The 21,516-nt window shown below is 38.7% G+C and overlaps 1 protein-coding gene across 2 annotated transcripts in view; it reads right to left on the reverse strand.

The window, feature by feature from the left end:
• FIGN (fidgetin, microtubule severing factor) overlaps positions 1-20,233 on the reverse strand; it is a 129,154-nt gene extending 108,921 nt beyond the window's left edge. Inside the window, exons 1-2 of one of the 2 annotated variants that reach the window (XM_042948973.1) lie at positions 20,058-20,233; positions 19,106-19,275 (exon numbers count right to left, since the gene is read on the reverse strand). In XM_042948973.1, the coding sequence (XP_042804907.1) occupies positions 19,106-19,130 (25 nt within the window). In that variant the 5' untranslated portion in view covers positions 19,131-19,275; positions 20,058-20,233. The remainder of the gene's footprint in view (positions 1-19,105; positions 19,276-20,057) is intronic. The other variant, XM_042948977.1, reaches the window with a different exon arrangement.
• Positions 20,234-21,516: the final 1,283 nt, after the last annotated feature.

Genomic DNA, 21,516 nt, shown 5'->3' on the forward strand with positions numbered 1-21,516 from the left:
GCATAAATGACTGTCAACTTAAAATGCCATTCTCTAATTTATATGCAAATTCTACCTCTGGTAAAATAAAAACATATTTTAAGCAGCTTATAGTGCCAACACATTATTCCCATGAATGATTCCTAGTAAACTATTTATGCCAACGGTGGGTTGATTCTTTTTTTTTTTTTTTATGATTTATTGGATGGTGAACGAAACCACTTAAACTATAGTTGCCTGTATGAATCAGTAATTTTCATGTTTCTAATTAAAATGTAAACAGCGTAATGAAGACATCAAGTTTTTAGGCAAATGTCTCTTCCAGTGCCACTTGGGGTATGGTAATTACTGGAGCAGATCTATGGACGCTCCTGAATCCTCTACAAGTCCAGATTAAAAGCATTACTGCTAAACCTGGCTGTTTACACGAGGGAATTGTGTACTCTAACCCATCCCCAGTTTGCTTACAGATGCACATTGGCACTACGTTTAAAACCTGGTCATTAAAAAAAAATCAAAATGGAAAATAACTAAGTAATTTATATTTAAAATGTTGATTATAAAACATTTACTGGCAATCAAAATGCTGGAACTCGAATTTGATTCCCTGCCATCAGCTTCTTGGGGAAGGAAGGAAGGAAGGAAGGAAGGAAGGAAGGAAGGAAGGAAGGGGGGAAAAGAAGGATGGAAGGAAGGAAGGGAAAGAAAAAGGAAAAGGAAGGAAAAACAGCCACCAAACAGTGTCTACCCTAAACTTCTACAGCCTGGATCTGGGTTATGGGGTAGAGGGAGAAGCCGATTCCAGATCCAAAGATAATGTTAGTTTCCAAGATTTATTTTGTTTAAATGAACAGTTTAAATGAAACAAGTTCACAAAACACAAATTAGCAACATTTAAAAATACTATACAATCCGTGGGATAAAAATGTGCCATTTTCCCCTCTCATCTTCAAGAATGTAAAAGTGCCTTTGATATGAAGCTGTAATCTGTCTTCATTTTTATTTCAGCATCTACTTCTCTGTGAAATTCGTCAAAATGTATCCTAAAGCAAATGACCTCTTACACGTGCTGAAGAAATACATCACCTCTTCCGCCTACAACTGTTAATTGAACCTCCCTCTGAAGCCTCTTTTTCCAAGTTAACCAGCACGCTTGCTTTACATATTTGCTACCTGGCACTTGAACAGCTTTTCTCAGTTACAATTCTGCATCCCCCCTCCACACACCCCCAGAACTACTGTGGCCACACCTGCAGTTGGGTAGTCCTAGCTGAAACGTGCGGTGAGAGGAAAAGTCTGAAATGTGTGATAGAAGGAGGATTCTTCTTCTCCCCTCCCGCCCCCCCAACCCTGGACTCGAAGTCCACAGATGGACTGATATGGCCAATTTTCATATTATTTTTACATAAATGCTAGACAAGCATGTTGCTGAGGTTGGCTGTGAAATTGAAAATGGATAAGAAATGTGCGTGTGTGCAAGGGTGATGTGACGCAGAGAAAGAGAGCAATTTTTGCACTGTTATGTTTTATTACTAAAGTAATGCCAACAAATAAATGTATATCCACCATCCCGGGGTCGGAGGGAATGTTTAATCGAAAAGCGTTTTCTGCCACTTTTCTGTCTGAAAACACGTAAGCTTTTCTTTTTTTCGGATTTGGGCACAGAGACATAGTATTTGGGGGGTGGGGGAGGGGTGGGACACAGAGACCTAGAGGGACTGAAAGAGGTACATTTTGGTGATGTTTAGAAAAATTTTTCACACCTCTGGGGGTTTTCAGAGGGAAAGAAAGCTGATTAAACAAGGCCAAGTGTTTTGTCGGCTTAAGGGTGATATCATAGTTGTGTTCAATATCAGAAGTGTTGCGAGTACAGGCATCATTTCTACTCGCTTTGTGCCAGAAAGGTAAACACTGGATAGCATTGTGGATTAAAACAATAAGAAATCCCTTTCCTCTCAGGCTTTCAAGGCCGTGTTAATCGGGTGTAATTTTTAATGAACACTAGCTGCTTGGTACTCATTCAAGACATTTCATTAGAAGGTTATTCATTTAAAAATCAACGTTTCAACCATATCAAGCTGTAACCTTTCTTGAAATGTAAATGAATGGTTTAAATGAGAAGATTAATAAAGAAGGGATGCTCCAATTCCAAGCATGGCATGCTATGTATTTTTAAATTTGTCTATGCCAGATGCTGTCAGTCAGAACAAAAAACTGTCCAAGCAGACAATCTGTGCGTCTGAATGTTGATCATGTTGGAAAGTACAGGGGGGAGGGGGGGGGAGTGTGTCAAGGATTCATGGTCCTTCATCTTTGCAGTACAGCAAACACGTCTCTCAGTATAGCGACAGACAGCTGCTTCCACTTTCTAATGTGCCCTAACTTAGATCACTGAAAGAATTGTCAGCACTCAGAGAAACACACAAAGATAACACAGCCAGCTGCCATGGAGGGGAAAAACAGCACAGCTCAGAAGAAATGGGATTTGTTCCATTTGCATGATGCTGCCTCCCCTGGGCCCCTTTCTTTCAAATCCAAAGCACAAAAGACAACACTTAACATATTTGCTTAAAGATGACAACCTCATGTTGATTTCATTTGGATGTAACAGTGTCAGGATTACAGATATAAGAATATATTATATCTGTAACAGAGACTGACAAATGTACCCATCAGTGGAACTGTCTGATTCATCTGCTTATACAGCCATTTTACCATCCCAAGGGTGCCATCTAAGTAGTAACTTTAGAAGACTGAAGGTCTAATTTTATTACACCACATTTCAACCTACTAAACAATATTATTTCTAAAATAGATCATTTTTATTGGAAGTCTCCCTGATGAAAAATCCAGTAGACATCAGAGAATTTATGAACTGTATGGGTCCTTTGAACTCAATATACTGCCCATTTTAAACAACTTTTCTTGCTCTATGGCAAAATCTCAGTATCAAATAAGTGAAAGAGAGAATGTGTGTGTTTTGAGTATCTATGTATACTGATATATTAGCCAGTTTTAGAGAAAGGACGGGGGGTGGGGGGGGGAGCAGGAGAGAGAGTGATTGATTGATTATATGGACAACTATAAAATCAGGCCTTACCTGGTCCATCTGAATAAATTCTTTGTAACCACTTACTTCTGTCTATTCTCGTATATGTCTTCCCTCAATACAACATCCATACTTCAGTAGCAACTATATGAATAATCATTGCCTATCAATATCTTTTGGACATATACTCAATCTGATTTCCAGGCAAGGTATTCTTCAGACAAGACAAGAGAATGATTTAAAGCTAACTTGGCTAGCCACTAGCCATAATTTGCACAGCTTTGGAAACCATGATTTTGATCTGAAGCCTCTGTACCTTGACAAATCTCTATTCTAATGGTTTTATGTATTTTGACTTTGTTTTTTAAGCAAATAAAAGGAGCTACGATGATGTGATCGGATTGATTTATTTGCATCCACAATACTCCGAGTTACTTGACTGGAATTATGAGGGCAAGGAACAGGTAGAGAGGAAACACCCATTCCTCTCATATATGCAGTACACACACTGATGCACACACAAGCACACACATAAATGCCTGGGCACATCCAGCCCCACAGCCCAAACAACTGACTTCCCATAATGAAATGCTGGCTCCCTCTGCTCCTGCTTTGTCCAAAGGAAGCTCTACTGAATGTTGCTATTTACTGGCAACAGTATAATCCACTCATTTGGTCTTGTTTTATAAAATAGAGTTAACTGCTCTATGTGAAATTTCTGCACAGCAGATGGTTACCAATCATTATTTTCCATTTGTTTAGTTTATAGTAAGAACAAGAAAAACTGTGGAATGGTAATGCAAGGAAAACTAGCAGCCTGCGTGATAACCCAACCAGTGCCAGAAGACGCATTAAAAAAAAAATCACTTTTATCACATAGTATATCAAAGCTAAATATAATTTTGAGGAATGAGGGGAGGTTATTCACCCCATCCCCATCCATAAAGGAAAATGCCATTTGAATAATTTATTTTATTTCTTAGTATAAAATCCTCTAAGATTTAGCCTTTCCATTTTTTTTAAGTGATCAAAGTTTCTAGAAGCAACTTATTATAACCATTAATGTTTGTCATCGCCCAAGCTGAAATCACTTTCTTCCCCTCTAAGTGGCCCAGTTGTCCAACAGAAAATGGGAAATAGGAGCCATTTGTGGACAAGTGCACATGCACAGAAAATTAAGCTGTAAATATCTGGACCAGGTTATTACTGGAATCTGGAAACATCTGGGGCTACAGAACAAGCCAAGCCCCATTTCCACAATGTCCAGGTAATTGCTTAAATGATTTATACCTTACTGTTTCTATTAAAAATGTCTTTAAAGAGAAACATTTGGAGGCTGGGTTCTGCAATAAAAACTGGTATCTGATTTCACTTGCACAAAAATCTTGTGAAAGATGCTACATTTCTTCAAGGACATGTGCATGACTAAACCAAAGCCTGGACAAAGACTGGGCTGAAAGAAGGCGTGGTCAGTCACTCAAAGGAAAGGATCCTAGCAGGAACGCAAATTTTAAGTGGCCTATTTGTGGTAAGTGTTTATACTAATAAAAATAACCCATTTAAAAAATGATCTTCATGCATATGTGACAAATATATTCAAACCATTTTCGGGTAAACTCTACCTCATGACCCATTTGCAATTTCAGTTTTAACTAATTTCTCATAAAGCTTGTTTACTGAATCTTCAACTATCAGGCCAAACATATCCCCCAAGGGACAAGGAAGTACCACCTCCCTGAAAGACCCGGGCCACTTAGTTAAGAATCTGGAGTGAGATTTAAATCAGCTCACTTAGGTGCTTATGGGGCTACCAACTGGGCACTCAGAATGAGAGAGCTGGAAATTCTGTCATGTTTCATAGTTGCTCTGCTGAATAAAAACACACACGCGCACGCACACGCTCACACACACTCACACGCCCAAAGTTGTATTCACTTGAAATAAGTCTATGTTTCATTTTTAGATTTTTAAGGCAAGAGGACAAATTTAGCTCCGTATTCGTCAAGAACTGCCACATCTAGGCCTAATAAAAAATTCTGTTACTGACAACTTTCAACTAGGCTTATGAGGGCCAAAAAACAAACAAACAAACAAACGAACACAAAAACAAGAAAAAAAAAAAAAAACAAACCAGACTATTGATCACTGACTTTTAACCATGGCTCATATTCTGTGGCTACCAACTTATATCACTGCTCTCTCTGGGGAATCACCCAACTTTTCTCTGGGAGGACTAAAGGAAAAAAGGCTGATATTGTAGGCATGAAGGACCTGAACGGTATTTTTATGTAGTTAGTTTAAAATCAACTCTCCCAACTTCCTGATGATCAACCAGGTAGAATTTTAAGCTACGACTTCTAAATCTTCCCTTGGGTTAGTCTAGTTTTTGGCAAGCCACCATCATACACGGATTTTCAGTTCGTAGTTGTTACTCTCAATCTCGTGGATTTTAACTTATATATTTAAGCAATTTTCACTCGCTTAGCTTCTTGAATGGTTTCCAGAACACCAGAAGAGCTGATTTAACAAAGGAACTAAGCAGACTGTTTTTTGTCCAACCGCAAAAATGCTTCTGCTACTTTTCAAATTGTTTCAAAATCTTTATTGTTCTCCAATGTCCTATCCTCTGTACTAGCGAAGCTCTCTGCTGAAGATGGAGTGTTTTCATGCAATTAACCAAGCAACATCCGTCCACTGTAGCGCACTTAATGGCATGTCTTTGTAATAATCCAGGTTGAACAATCAGCACGGCAGATATTTTCTTCTCTACCGAGTGTATGAGATCAACCTAGATTTCAATATGAAGTGGTAAGATAACATCTAGAACTTTTCAGATCTGAAGGGCCCAAATTAAAAGAAAACTAGTGAGCTTTCAGTAAAGGTTACAGGTTTCCTTAGTAAAACTGTGTTTTTAAAAGAATGACAATAGAGCCTTTGTTGTCTTTTTTTTTTTTTTCCTGATTTCCTTGACAAAGGTGAACAAGTGCTTTTCCCTGGTACATCCATCTTTAGGTTCCAATACACAAACATAAAATAGAAATCTCGTAAAATACTGTCGACTAACTCATTACAAGTTCAACGATTTGATCAAATCGAACTTCCCTTGGAAAATTCGGTCATGCTATTTGTTAGAACATTAATGACAGCTTTGAGAAAGAAACTGACCCTTCATAAGCACACAAATCTGACGGGCAATGCAGAGAAACCACTAGAGGATAGGGTCATTGGGTGCAACCCTAGATAAATTGCTTATTATCCAGTATTTAGTACAAAATAAAGTAATAGTGTCAAACACTAAATATAAAACAAAAATATGTCAATTAAATAAAACGTTAACCAAAGACATTCACAAGTTCAATGAAACTTCTCATGTCGACTATAGATCAACTAGCTTGCATCTCACATCTTATCACCCTCAGTACCATCATAGTCCCAAGGAAATCTCGTTTGAGTGTTGGGGCACATATTTACACACTGATTATTTATCAGAGAGAGGACAAAACAGAAAGAAATGCCTTAGGAGGTCTGATTTCCTATGTTCAACCAAAGGATGAATAACCAACTGTCAGTCAACCCTATTTTGGCAAGAGGTTGATTTGGAAGTCTCCTGGTCTAGCATTTCATGATTCTGAAGCCTCAGTTTTTTTCTGACTGCAAACACACAAGGAAAAAAAAATATGTAGGTCATAGTGATTTGATTCCATTTGTTACTACTTCATAATCAAAATAGGCTATGGATTTTTGTTCTGTAAGATTTTTAAAGATAGCATTAGAATGTTCTATTTTTATAAAGTAGTTTAAATACTCTCCTCTCCAGATATATGAAAATAGAATAAGTGATGGCAAGCTCCTTTTTAGGTATATGATTATAAAACTACTTTTCAGGGTTATAAAGTCTTTCTTTGGTAATTAAATTACACGAAGAATACGGAAATTTCACTTTTCAAATGAAATACACAATTTTAATATATCTGTTCTTTAAATATTTTAAAAAGTATTTTCCAATTTTTAAAGGAAGATTAATAAAAGATTAACCAAGCGACAGTCTCTTATGCTTTTATCAATTCAATTCACCAAACATTTATTGAACACATAATATAGGTCTTGCACCATACAGGAATGTTGAGAAGATTAAAAATAAAAAAAATGAATTAGCTGTGCTTTGCTCACAAGAAGCTTACAGTTTCATAAATGGGAAACACAAATGTCTAGCAATCTACGGTACAGGAGAGATGACGGCAACTGATTGAAAGGAGATTTTTTTTTTTTTTAACAGTGCTTAGGGAATATCAAGTAGATATTGAAATGCATCCTGCTTAGGGTGGCTCAAGAAAGAGTTCATAGACGATGCAACATTTGAGTTAGATATCAAAGTCCTCACAGGACTTCAACAGGTGGAAAAGAGCTTTCCAGGGAGTAAAAAGAAGATGAATATGGACAAGTTAGAGATAGAGCACAGGAAAGATGGAATTGCTTCCAGTCTGATCCAAATTTCAGACTGTTCTGTATATTTATATACATTTTAAAAAGGATTTGAAGTCCCTAACTCCACTACTGCTTAAATTAATCTGCTTGTCAGTCTATTTATATCTCTTGCAGGGAAAAAGCATTGGCTAACTAATACTCATCAACTCTCAAGATAGCAGAACTGCTGACACATTTGCTCGCAACCAATTAGTAAGCATATTTAATGAATGGTTACCATCCCCCCTGAAGGGCTTAACAGAGTGATAAATGGTCCTTGAGCTTCCTACATTATTTCCAAGACACTTTCTGTAGTTTCTTAAAGAGAAACAAAAAAAAATCTTTTTTCACTGGCCAATGCCCACTAGCAAGGTTCCAAGTTACTCAAGTTTACTAGTCCATGACCAATGCATCATGGAATCTATTGAACTGGAGAAAATCTGAATAGTCATTGGGTCAACTCTCCTCTTATGAAAAAGCAAACAGAGGCTCAGAGAGGTTGAGTGACTTACCCAGGGTTACAAATAGGATAGACTCTTGGCTTCTGCTGGCGCTTCTTTTCACCACTGTCACTTTCCTGAGGTACTCTCAATAGCATGGTGGCAACGTTCCTTAGATTCTCCGTAGATCGTTGTTGAACTTTAGCCAAAGAGTGAACCATCTCAGTACATATCGTTAGTACATTCAATTCTGAATAGATTAGCTCTGATTTTCTGTCTTCCAACAGGAATAATGATCTTTTTAAGCAGCGAAAAGTTTAGGATCTCATGATATGAACGAATTTTTGGTTTAGACGAGAGGTTCTCAATCTCAACTTTACATCAGATTCATTGGGAGAGTTTAAAAGAAATTTGGCACCTCCTGAACTTCCATTTAACTGGTCTGAGGTAAAGCCGTGGCAGGTCTGTTTGTTTGGTTTGTTTTTGGTCATGGAACTAAGGCTAGCATAGCACAGGGTAGATACAAAACTTATCATTAAACTTTGCTCAGATCGAATCAAGTCATACATCTACTTTAATGATTTGAACACCTGTGATAGCAATAAATGCATTATTTTCCAAAAGAAGCCAGAAAAAAGATATACTTCAACCCTCAGGGGATCTTCTTTGGTAGTCCCTTGCAGCCTAACCAAATGAGTATGTTGACGGAAGAGAAAGAGTCTCAGAGTAATATGAATCACCCTTAAAGGCATGTATAATTTCTTACCCTTTTTCAAACTATGAGGAGAAAAGAAGGGGAATAGTTCTTTTAATTTGTATGATCACAAATACCACATATTCAAGATTTGATACAGAATGTGTCATTTTTAAAAGGGGAATATAATTTGTTTAGATCGGAGCTCTGCATGCTATTTAACCTGCACTAGTCACTAATTCCTAATAATCGATCGGTTTTCTCACATAATGATGTTAGGGTTTGAGTTTTTAATTGCCAGTGTTGTTTTCAACAACAGTCACATGAAGACAGTCCTAACCCTCAGCTCTCCTCCCACAGCGTCCCCCATTTACTTCCCTTCAGCCACTTCCCCATTCCTGCAAGTTGTCTTTCACCTTATGTCCATGCCAAAAAATGCTACTTTACTTCCTCCCACCACACGGCTCAACGGCCTCTTAATTAATTCAAACGACCTCCTCATGGTGTAAATACCACATTCTAGTAGCTCCAGTGAAATCTGATTTTCCAGATGATCAAATAATAACCAGCCCTACAGACAAATACCAGAAAACAAAAACAAAAACAAAACAAAACAAAAACCCAGCTCCTCAAAACAGTCCACAGATATGGGTCAAACTGGAGCCCAGCACCAAGAGAATGGAGGAGGCAGCAAGGTTCCGGACAAGTTCACAAACATCAAGATAGGTGGACAACCTTGCTCTCCCTGGCCCCAAGCACAAGGACACCTGCAGAGTTGGCGGTTAGAAATTACAGTTAAATACAAAAAAATATATATATATTTATATATGTATTTAGGTACACATGTGCATTACAAGGATACATCAGCAATACCTACCATATGCTTAGGAATGGTGACATTTTCGTAAGGTAGATTTCAGAACAACAGAATTATATTGGGGTAAAATTGTGGATTTTTGCCCATCATTATAAGCGAATCTATACTACATGTTGTAGTGTTGTCACTAGATATTTTTCAAGACAAACAGTACAAAATAGTTTCCCGTCATGGTCGTTTTACTTTGATCTTAAGACAAAATAAAACAACACAAAAATGGAACAAACAAGCAAAACAACCATTAACAAATTGTATGAATTCATTAAGGACTTAATCAAAGAACAAAGCATGATAAAGAACTTCCAAATTAGAATTTTTTCCCTAATACTTTAACTGCTTAAATGTTACTGATTAAGATTTCATGCTCATGTTAAAAAAAAAAAAATCCCAAAAGGGATTCTGCATATGTAGAGAATTTTTCTTTTTCTCGAGAGACACTAGCTCAGTCTCAACATCCACTCTGAGTAAGATTCTTTAGTGCAACTATCATACCCATCGTAAGTAAATTCATATCGGTGACTAGTTGACTGGTATTCATATAATTACATAAAGCATATTTTTTCCAATTAGGGAGCCCTTACTCTTAGTACATTTAAAATCTTTCCATAGAAAGAATAAGTACTTATTCATGTAGCAGCATAAAATTCCAAAGGTGGTGATTTTTTTTTGTTTGTTTGTTTCCAGTTCATCAGACAAAGATATAGGTCATTCAGGGTCCCAATGTCTCCATTTGGGTCACATCAGTATTCCCCTCAAAAATGTTGCTAAATCTTCTGAATAATGCAAATGAAAACCTCTCTCTCTTTAAAGAAGAATTTCGCACCTACACTCTTGGCATAGGATACCATGATCCAGGCAGGGGATTAGACCCACATCTTTTGTAAATTGGGCCTAAAATTGACTCCAGATTTGCAACTCATGAACAGAAAGTCAGTTTTAATATAGATATGCTTTAAAGAGTAAAAATGGCTATTATTCTTAACAAGTTACATATTGGGTATTACTCTTCCAAATGACTCATAAAATATCTTTTTAAGTACTTAAAGTCATGAATATGTTCTACTCTTTTACCTTTGCTTGAATGCAGTTTTTCATTTCCAGGAAAGGATACATTTTCTAACTAACCCCGTTAACCTAATTACTCATAAAGAAATACCAAAAGTGTCCCTGACATCGATACCGTCACAAAGAGATGTATCTATGCACATGCTCAAGAGCATATTCCATTTAGATAATCAAAACTGTAATTTTTATCTAAAAGATTCCTTTCGATCCATGTAATTCCTAGCAGTAAAATTTATCAAAAGCACTTAAAGTTTGCAAACACTAAAACTGCCCTATCCATACCTTTATTTCTTCATTCATATACTTAAACTCAAAAATAGTAACTCTCAGGCTTACACGAATAAGAGTATTCTGTTTATTTAATGGTCTTTGTTTGATCTTAAATGGGGTTTGTAATGAAAATGCCTTCAATCTGAAGGGAACCTTTTATCCTATTCAGAATAATTATCTTGTAAGATTAAAATCAGTGAATCATACCTAATTAAGATTTATAATTTAGCATCACTCAGGTATATGATCTAAGAGAAAGAGTTTGCAATCTTAACTTCAATTTGAAACAGAAAGGGGAGAGAAGTGAATAAAAGGGAAATACAACAGTTACTTGGGGCATAACAATGCACTATATTGCCACACATTTACCCAGATTCCTGGCTTAATCCTTTTTTAAGGCCAGACATTTATGGCGAAAATATAATATAGTAAAGGATAGGAGTAAGGCGGGAAAAGACAGGTTCCGATTTAAATCACACTACAGATTTTGTAGGTAGGTTACAGAACACTGCACAACATGCATCCTGGCTAACCAACTATCAAAATATGACAAGTTTATAATGCCTTTAATGCAAAAAGAAATTCTAAACTGCATGGTGAATTTATAATTAAATGGGACACTGTTGTAATAGTTATTTTCAAGCCTCCTTTCATCGAAGTACATATCTGCCGAGAGAGCAATGGCTTGCGATTACACAGGACAAAGATTTTTCTTCTTAGAGGGTCTTATATGTAGTACTTCTCTCCACAAAGTCTAACAAAGCATCCAAAATAAGTTCAATTTTTTTTTCTTCCTCAGAAATGTCTTTAAAGCCCCCCACCTTCCCCCCAGTCTTGGATTACAAAAAAAAAAAAAAAAAAGAATAGTTACTTTTCCGAGGTCTTTGATATTTCCTTTCCTGGCAGAGTCATCTGATGTGAGAAATACCTTTTGAAAATAAATGGTGGAGCTTGAAGTGCACTCAGATCCATTACTTGCTGGACATTCCATCGGATCTCAGTTTTGATTTGAAAAAAAAAAAAAAAGCCGCTTGACTTCACAATTTAGTTTTAGGTATCTCAATATGGAGCTTGATCTCATTGAGAAGCATCTTGGGAAGTGACAATGTAAACGTCCTGTCCACCCCTCCACACAGAGGGCTCAAATCAAAGGAGAAAGCGGTCCTACCTAGTGACTCTATTATTCAAGGAAAGGGGGTAATTTCATTCCGGGGTCAGAAACCAAGTTCACAATTCGAATATAACACACCACAAGGTTGATGCTACTGCATGGAAGTTACTCTGCATCTTTAACACAGCTGTCACCACGTGTTTATATAGCTACGATGCTACTTCCTAATGTCAAAATATCAATGCTGCTACTGTTATAACAAGGTAATTATTTTTGCATTTGGCCCCTTTTGTCTGAATGGCACTCACTGAGCTGTGCTTTTATTTCTCACTGGTCAGGATTTTCGGTATGTTTAGATAATTTAGGATTCGACGCTAAAAATACTGATTTTACTTGTGCTTGAAACCTAGGTGGGTTAGTGGTGGGACTTGACAACAGAGAAACTCCCAGGCTCTTGCTACAAATCTTCCTACCAAAATCTTCCCACCCAACCATTCTGAGCCTGGGAATAGAAATTTAAGTACGCATCTATACGCAAACAACGCCAAAACACAGGGCTCCTTTTAAGAATATTTGCACAAAAGTTTATGGGATAGATATATGGAGCACATATCAGGCAAGGGGCAACATGAGATAAAGGCAACTATTTCTGTCACCAACTCAGATATAGAAAGAGCAGAAGATACCCAATGGTCCATTTACCACTGATTCTCTTACTAAGTAATCATCAGTGCTTCTTTAGGTAGAGGCACATGGAATAATTGTGGGATAGTCAGTGTCTAAGTAGCAAACCCAGTGACTCCCAGAAAGCAGGCCCTCAATGAAAGTTCGTGGGCAGTAAAGGCAGGGCTGGCTTCATTGCCCTGCAACCTGTGTAGGCTCACGGGGTCCCACACAGAAGGGCCCCGCACTTGGTATAATACTCTGCTGTTTCTGTCTCACATGTTTAACAGGTTTTGAGCAAGGCCCCCCACGTCGTATTTTTGTACCAAGCCCCAGAAATTATGTAGCCAGCCCTAGGTGAAGGTGACAATGCATGCTGATGGTAAAGATACATCAAAAGAATAGCAAAAAGTTTACAGTTACATCTGGAAACCCATGGCTTCACATTACACTACTTTTAAATTTGTATTTTTAATGTTACTGTTTCCACCAATGATACCTCCTTATGAGCCAAAGCATGAAAGTGGAGGTCATTTACTCTCAGATGAGTTTATGGTCACATGAATATGGCACTTAATCAATTGTCAGTGGCTTAAAAAGCATCCAATTGACATACGGCAAACATTACTTGAATCTGGGGAGAAAGAGAGAGATTTTTTTCTTTTCTTTTTTTGGCGGGTGAAGAAAATGGAGTTTCTGTTCTCTTGTCAGCAATGTATCAGCCAGTGCCATGGAGTAAATCCATACGTTACCAGCAGAAGTCAAAGCTCGTAAGAAAGGAACTAAGTAAAGGTGTTTTCGATATGAAGAAAACACTTTCTAGGTATTTCACATTCTGCATTCTGCACTAAGAAAATATTCTTTGTAAGCTATATATCACCACTAATAACTTTTAATACCCCAAGCTACTCTTGACTGAAAATGAGAACAAAATTCCAATAAGCAGCAAATTTCCCAATATCATACAAAAATACTTTCTAACAAAGATTTCTCAACCTAAAAATATAAATACGTAAGCTGGGTTGCAGGGTGAAAACACTTTAACCTTGGGCCTCCATAGAATAAACCACGCATGCATACTACTTTCGACACGTATCAGTTTCGAAAATGATAGGAAGAGTAACACTGTAAATGCTTTGTGAAAGTCACAGTGGCCCAAATATAAGCAAACACATCCATTTGTACACATATTTAACATGAATACATCTTAATTGAAATTCTCCTTTGAATGTACTGCTTCCAATATACCCTGAAACAACAGCCTACCATATGCAATGTTAAGCAAAGTGTCAATATTCAAGTAAGAAGACAACAAACAGATTTGTTGCATAAAATATGTAAATATTATTAACAGAAAGTGCCATACGATAGCTCATGTTTGGATGGTTTCTGATCACCTAGCTTTTCTGCCGCCTCAGTCTCTTAGCCAAGACCCTCATCAACAGGTATGGTACGCATGTGCTGTGCTGAGACAGGGCTCCGGAGCAGGCATCTGTGGTGCTGCCCTAAGGAGACAGCAGACCCACCTGCTTTGATTTGCCTCAAACTTAGCAGGACAATTTATTTTTACCATATTCTTGCCTACCTCTTATTTCCGCTATCTGCATTTCTTGCAGCAAGCATCTTTCAAGTAAAATTGCCATTTGAATGATAACGTCAAAAATACCAAAAGGTCAGTAATCAGCAATCATGTCAAAGCAGCGATGCTTGAAATTTCTACTGTGAGTAAAAAAGCTAATGATAAAAATTCAAGGTGAGGAAAAAAAAGGAGGAAAATTATAAAATCTAACCATGAAAAGCACTTGCCAAAGCAGCATTTATTTTGTTTTTCAAAAAAAAAAAGTTTCATTTTTCATAGGGATAAAAATTTAGCTATAGTGTGTGTGAGAGAGAGAGAAAGAGAAAGAGAGAAAGAGAAAGAGACACAGAGAGAGAGCTAATTGAAGATAGAATAATTTTTGGACTTGTAGTCTTCCAAGTAGTACCCCTAAATAATTTCTAAGTTGAACTGATTTTAATGGAACATTAGCCCAGAAATACCCCCAAAGAAACAGACGATTAAATTAAGGTTTTTTGAACTGAAGAAAAAAAAAATTGCCTTGCTTCCTATGCCATTTGTTTATTCTGGCTTATCAATGACTCAAGATAAAAAAGCAGATATGCTGATTAATCAAGTCTTATCGATCAGTAACATAAGTCAATATTTCATACAAATGTCTATAGAACAATTTCTCCCAATCAAAAATTTATAAATCAATTTAAATTCCTGGTAATTACATTTATTTGCTCTACAACAATAAATGTGGTACTTTATAAAAGTAGTATAAGATATTTGTACTCGAGAATATATTGATCAAAGGCAAAACAGCAAACATTTCTATTAACCAAGGTTCTGAGAACAAACTGTAAAATACAAAACATAAAAGCCTGCAATTGTTTCAAATATACCTAGCAATTCTGCTGATTTCAGACCATTAAAACTGATTACTTAATTAGGCAATCATTCAAGGCATCTAAACACTCACAGACAAAAATAGGGAGTCATTAGCATAGCCGTCTTCACCTTGAGATGAAAATTCCAAAAAAATGTTGCAGGCCCGTAAACTTTCAGGATCTGTCCCCATGCATAAACTGAACAAAATACTAAAATCCAAAAGCTAACCACCAAATCTCAGGGAAAAAAGGAATTTACCTATAATGATAACACTTATATGTCTTTTCAGGTGGCAAATACTTTAAACTGTCTTAGAAATGTCAAGTTATAATACAGATAGTCTCTACCAAATCCTGGAGGCACTACTTTCCTCCCCTCTGGTCATACTCTTATACTATCTATAAGGAATTAATAAAATATCTGCTCTCTTGTATGTATATCAGAAGTAACTGCCTACAAAAAGGTTTTCAAATTTCCTGCCTGACATGAATAAAAACAACAAAGAGGTTTTCTATTTATAGGGGGAAAAAAAACCAAAAACCAGTTACTGGACCCTCAGTCACTGGAGTCTTCAACCAAAGGAAAAAAAAAAAAAAATCTCTGTTTTCACTCAGAAGGTACCAGAGATAATTTTAAGAATATCACTGATTCAGTACAGTCAGGAGAAAGAAAAATATTCTGTTTTCAAAAAAAGAAAAAAAAATGGTTCCTGAAACAATTCCAAAGAGACTCTATAAACTATCTTTTTAGGAGAAGAGAAAAAGCAAGTCAACTCACAAACACAGCTTCCAAACAGAAGTCTTACCCTCTTCCAGGAAAACAACAATGAGACTTTATTACCCTGCTATGATTCTTTCATTTCGGACATGATTAATTAGCAAGTATCACACTTCCCCAAACTCCCACCACACTCTTCGAGGTCTCTGAGCCTAGTTGTTGATAGACCCAAATGAAAAACCAAGTGGCCCACAGCAGTGTAAGACAAGTATCCAAAAACTATTTCAAGGAAGGAAAACTTCTCTCTTATCTTTGCCTCCCACAATGAAGCAGGCTGCGTTTAACTGCTTTCACACACAAAAAATAATAATAATAAAATAATAATAATAATAATAATAATAATAAAATAAAAAAATAAATAAACATTTAATTGGTCATTTTCTTAACAGTACCTTTCAAAATCTGAATAATGCATGCAACATATTCAGTACTCAAGAATACATGGCCTGGTTGATGTGTTACCTACCTCTATTTTTAGGCTGAAATTCCAAAAGACTTGAGTGAGTCCATGCAGTTTACACTGATAACCACCAACATGCACAACTAATAAACAATAAAGATGATGTGAGCAAGCACGTTTTGGGAAATGGGTTTCATAGAAAAAAAAATCTTTCTTTCTCAAAGAAAAGCGGATATGTCACCCATATAATGATGATAGGAAACAGCAATAAAGGACGAAAAGAGAAGATGAAAGGAAGAGGGCAAGTCTAAAATTTGAATGAATGACAACTCCGATTCTCTGCATATTGTTGCAAAACCCCCTCTCCGAATAATTTTCCCTTTAAAACAATCTGTTTTCAAACCGTCCCTGTGGACCAAGAAGCCAGCTATAAACATGTAACAACTATCAGTTTATGAAGGCTAGGCTTTCCCCTTCAACCTTTCAACTCTCATGTCCAAAAAAACTTCACACATAGTACAGTACTAACAAACAGATCTTGTTGGTTCCAGGAATCTTTTTTTTTTTTTTTTTAAATCTATTCTGGTCATAATATCCTTGCTTTTTTTTCAGTTGTATTAAATTTAGGATCAAAAACATCAAAGCAGCTTCCACCTCGGACCTAACTTTTAGAGAATCAACGTGACAAGGCAGTCCCTGATAGATGTTTCTCTTGATAAACGACTTGTTCAAAAGAGACATTGTAGCTTTCATTTCCTGACCACAACACACTTTTAATTTGCAACAGCAGAGCTGGCAAAGTGTGAGCACTTGCCCCTTCCCAGCCTTTTAGGTTTGGAGCTCTGGTTCCTTTAGGCCACACACTGGAGACCAACAAAATCCAAAAATAATCAGAGTAACAGAATTACAAAATAGGAACCACTAATGCACTTTATACATATACACAAGGATCTACTTTATAGGCAGACACAGAGATAGATATAAACTTTTGCTCCTCAGAATTCTGGTATGTGATAAGGCTCCTGCACGACCATCATTTGCACAGCGAGCATTTAAACGCAGAGAAATAAATGATGTGACTATTATTTAATAGTAAGCAGGGACAGGGGAGGGGGGCAATTTACACACTTAAATCTGCTGTTAAATGTCGTGAATTACATGATTGCCTACCCCAACGTGTTTTTTACATATTACTGCAATGATTATTATTACTACTACCCAGAAATCACCTTTAAGTATCAATACGGTGAACAGTCAAACCATCCAATTTCTGCTTTCAGCACATTGTCCGAGCTCCGATTTAAAATTTATAAATGTAATATCCTCCTCATCACAGGCAGCAGCCCAATCTGCTCTGAATATATATTACAGCTTTAACATCACAGAGGGAAATCGCCCATCTGGCAATCCCATTCGCTCCAACAGCTCCGGGGGAAAAAAAGCTGTGCTCTCTCCTCCTTAAAACATTTCTCAGGGCAAATTATGTGCATCTAAAATAAACAGTCTTCTTATTGATCGCTTCAAAGTCAACAAGTTCCAAATGCAAAATTCAAATCCTTTCTATAGTGTGAGAGCAGTGTGTGTTTAGCTCAATAGTCACCAGAGTCCAACCAGAAGTGCATGTCGCGCAACGGCTCTTGCAGTGCCTTTCCTTGCATTCACATTTGTGTTATGAGAGAGCAGTAACCACGGCCACATTATAGACCCCTGGCAGCTTGGCCCCACTGCTATTTCTTTCTTTCATATTCTCCCTTTCCTTCTCTGTCTTTGCAGGGTGAATGCATGGTGGTGGGATAAATGTAACCAAAAAAAAAAAAAAAAGAAAGAAAAAAGAAAAAAAAGAAAAGAAAACACACACACACAAACAACAACAAAAACCAACCCAGTGTAAAGTGGACATATCCTGTGGCTACGCAAAATACTTTTAACATCTTTCTGCTGTTGTTGTTCTCTATTCGTCTTAATTGAATATCACAAAGTGTACACACAGCACAGTCACAAGAGCTATTGAAAACCCCCTCTCACTCCATTTATCTGACCTTTCTTTCCTTTTTTGTCTTTTCTTTCTTTCTTTCTTTTTTTTTGTGAAGAAAGAGGAAAGAGCGATTTCAAACAAAGTCAATTTCAGTGCTTGATTATTTAATTCTGTCACAGGTTAAAAGTAAAAAGCGCTGACAGGCAGACAAGTGAATGGCAAGGAAAAAGAAACTAATACTGTTTCAGGCATTAAGGACTTAAAGCAATCAAAAAATATATACTTTTTATTTTTATGTAAAAGATACCCCTTCACTCACTCACCCAAAAAAACCACACTCAGAAGAACTGATTACTCCACAAAGTGTAATCATCCAGAGAGCAGATAGTCAAATTGCATTAATAGGTTGAGAAAAAAATTTTTCATCCAGCTCTGTGTGTGTGTGTGTGTGTGTGTGTGTGTATATATATATATATATATATATATATATATATATATATACTTTCATTAGTAAGCAGTCTTTCCCCACACTCCAGCCCTCTCCCCTCTCCACCCAGCCTCCTCCCCAAAAAAACCCACACTGAGTTTAACTAATTTACATACCATTTGACTTCAGCGGTTATATAGTGTATTACTAGTAACACGTAACTTTGAGATTACTGCTAAAACCGGTAAAAGTGGACTCCAGTAATCTATTAATCAAAACTGATATATAAACAAGTGATAGCAAAAGCAAACAAGCATTTTGACAGATTAAAATATGCATATATATATATATTATATATTAGAGGAATTATACATGATAAGCATCTGCTTCCCAAGGAGCGTCTTCAACGGTTTTTATCATGCTATTTAATTTGTCTTTCCTATTTAGATGCAAAGGAAGTAAATTCCAAAACTGACGTACCATAAACACTGGTGCTACTGATCATTTCTTGCTGGCAGCACAAAAAGCTGAATTGGATTTCTCACAAGCAGGAATTCCAAAGGTTGCTTTTCATTAAAGCCACTTTTCCTCTCAGCTATCAAATGTCACTGCCTTGAAACGTGGGCCCTTTCGTCAGGTATTCATTTAACCTACATGCATATAATTAAGGGGGAAAGCAACATCAACAAAAAGGGGATCTCAGATCACAGGAGAAGAAAGAAAGGAAAAAAAGCACATGACCAGGAATGCAAGTCCATGTCAATTTCACTCACTCCCATTGAAACTAACAAGAGCTCCGGGGAGGACGGTAATAGGATCAGTGGATTGTATATACCATTAAATTATACATCTTTCTCTCCCGTTCCTTGCCAACAATACGCCCACCACGCTGTACCCCCTCCAAGATGATGTGCTTACATTTTTCTGCAACCGATCTTCTGACATTCTCACGTTCCCCCAGCCACGAGACTGTAATTTAACCTCAACTTTTTTGTGTGAGCAAGATTCTTATTTACACTTCTTATTTACTTAGAAGTTAGTTCCCGAAGAAAGTCTAGCCCCACCCTATGGCTCCGCTTTCTTATTTTTTTTTTTTTATTTTTGAAGTAAAAAGATAGTAATAAGTAAGCCCAATATAGCGGAAAACGAGATTCTTGCTATCGCGAACTCTTAATCCAATACTATTGTTACAATGATTAAGCAGCAAAAATATGCATTATAATGTTTCAGGGCTACTTTGTACAGAGAAATTAGACAGCAGGTTGGCGTACAGAATAGAAGCGAGTGCAAATCAAATTTAATGCTTACGGCACAACTCGGAGATCTCTTTTTATTAGGGGTCTTGCATGTATTTATATTCTTTAAAAATAAAACAAACAAAAACAAAAACAAAATTTAAGCCGATGGTGGAAAACTACGAAGCTCCTCTTACCTGAACGCGCGGAGCAAAAACCCGATAGGTTAGCGTAGCATCGATCCGATGTGTTTGCTGATGAATGGAGGCTAGGGTTAAGTGAAGGTGCCTATGATTTGAAATCATTCCAAGTTTTTGAAGGGAAGACGGACTGCAGCCTCTGCCATGTTGGAATTTCAAACCCAAAACAGCTGCTTGGAAGGAGCCAGCATGCCAGAGGCTGGGCGCAGGCGCAGAGCGCCGCCGAGCCAAATTCAAATCACTTTCACACTAAGAGCCAAAGATCAGTTTTCAAAGGAGAGAGGGAGAAAGAGACGGAGGCTGCCGAGAGGGAGAGAAGACGGGAGGCAGTGGCGAGAGGCGGGCAGTGGAGAGAGACGGGCAGCGGGAGGACCGGGAGGGAGAGGGAGAGGCGCACGGAGCCCGCGGAGCTGGAGGGGGAGAAAGGGAGGCGGGAGGCGAGCGGGCGAGCGAGCGAGAGACGCGCCAGAGATTCATGGGCAGGGAGGGCTCAATGGCCGCGCCGCGCTGGCCGGCCAGCCGCTCGGGTCATGTTACACGGCCGGGGCCGCGGCGGCCGCCCAGCCTCGCCGACGCGCTCACGCGGCCCGGAGGGGGCCCCGAGGTCATGATTACGCGCGCGGGGACCCGGAGCTCTCCCTGCCCGCAGACCCGGGCGGCCCAAGCTGGGGAAAGGGGAGCGGTGCCCGGGGGTGGGGGTGGGGGTGGGGTGGCAGGCGGGGACGGGGGGAAGGGGCCTTTCTTTCCCACGCGTGACCGACCGGCCCTTGCGCGCCCCAGCCAGCCTGGGAGGGCCCGGGACCCGGCTGCGCGGCTCTGGCGCCCGCGGGCCCCTCCCTGCCCGCTCCCGGCCCTCCCGACAGCTGCGGCGGGTCCACCCTTCCCCACCCGGCCACGACTCCGCGCGCAGGACAAGATCTGGCCCGGGGAGCCGGGACCTCACCCGCACTCTCCCCTGGGCCGCCAACACCAGCCAGAAAATGACTTCATCTGCCAAGAAGAGGCAACTTCGGGGGGGATATCCGAATTAAGCCAGTTCCCCTCCCCCGCCTCCTTGTGAATAAATAAAATCCTAAGTGTCTAGGTGTGCGGTCCACTCTGGCGCTCCCTGGCTCCCCTCCCTACCTCCCCCAGGCGGCTCGGGCAGGGGAAGGCAGCGCCTGGGGGCCCCCGGTGCGGGCGGCTGGTGCGCCAGCATAGACGTTAGCCTCTTGCTTTCCCAACCCCCTTCTAGGGAGCAAGCTGGGGACCCGGGAGTGGGAAGAGAGTAGGGGCTTTGTGGTGCTGGGAGCTGAGGAAGAATGAAATGTGCAGTTGAGTGTGTTGCTCGCATCCCAGGGAGCAATGCAGTGCTGATTGTCTGTTGCTGAGATAGCCTTTTGTTCGGAACATAAGGTTTAAGAAACACACACACGTTTTCTGGGGTCTCTTGTTAGATGTAAATGTGCTGCATCCA

This window comes from Panthera leo, chromosome C1 (genome assembly GCF_018350215.1).
Source record: "Panthera leo isolate Ple1 chromosome C1, P.leo_Ple1_pat1.1, whole genome shotgun sequence".
NCBI lineage: Eukaryota > Metazoa > Chordata > Mammalia > Carnivora > Felidae > Panthera > Panthera leo.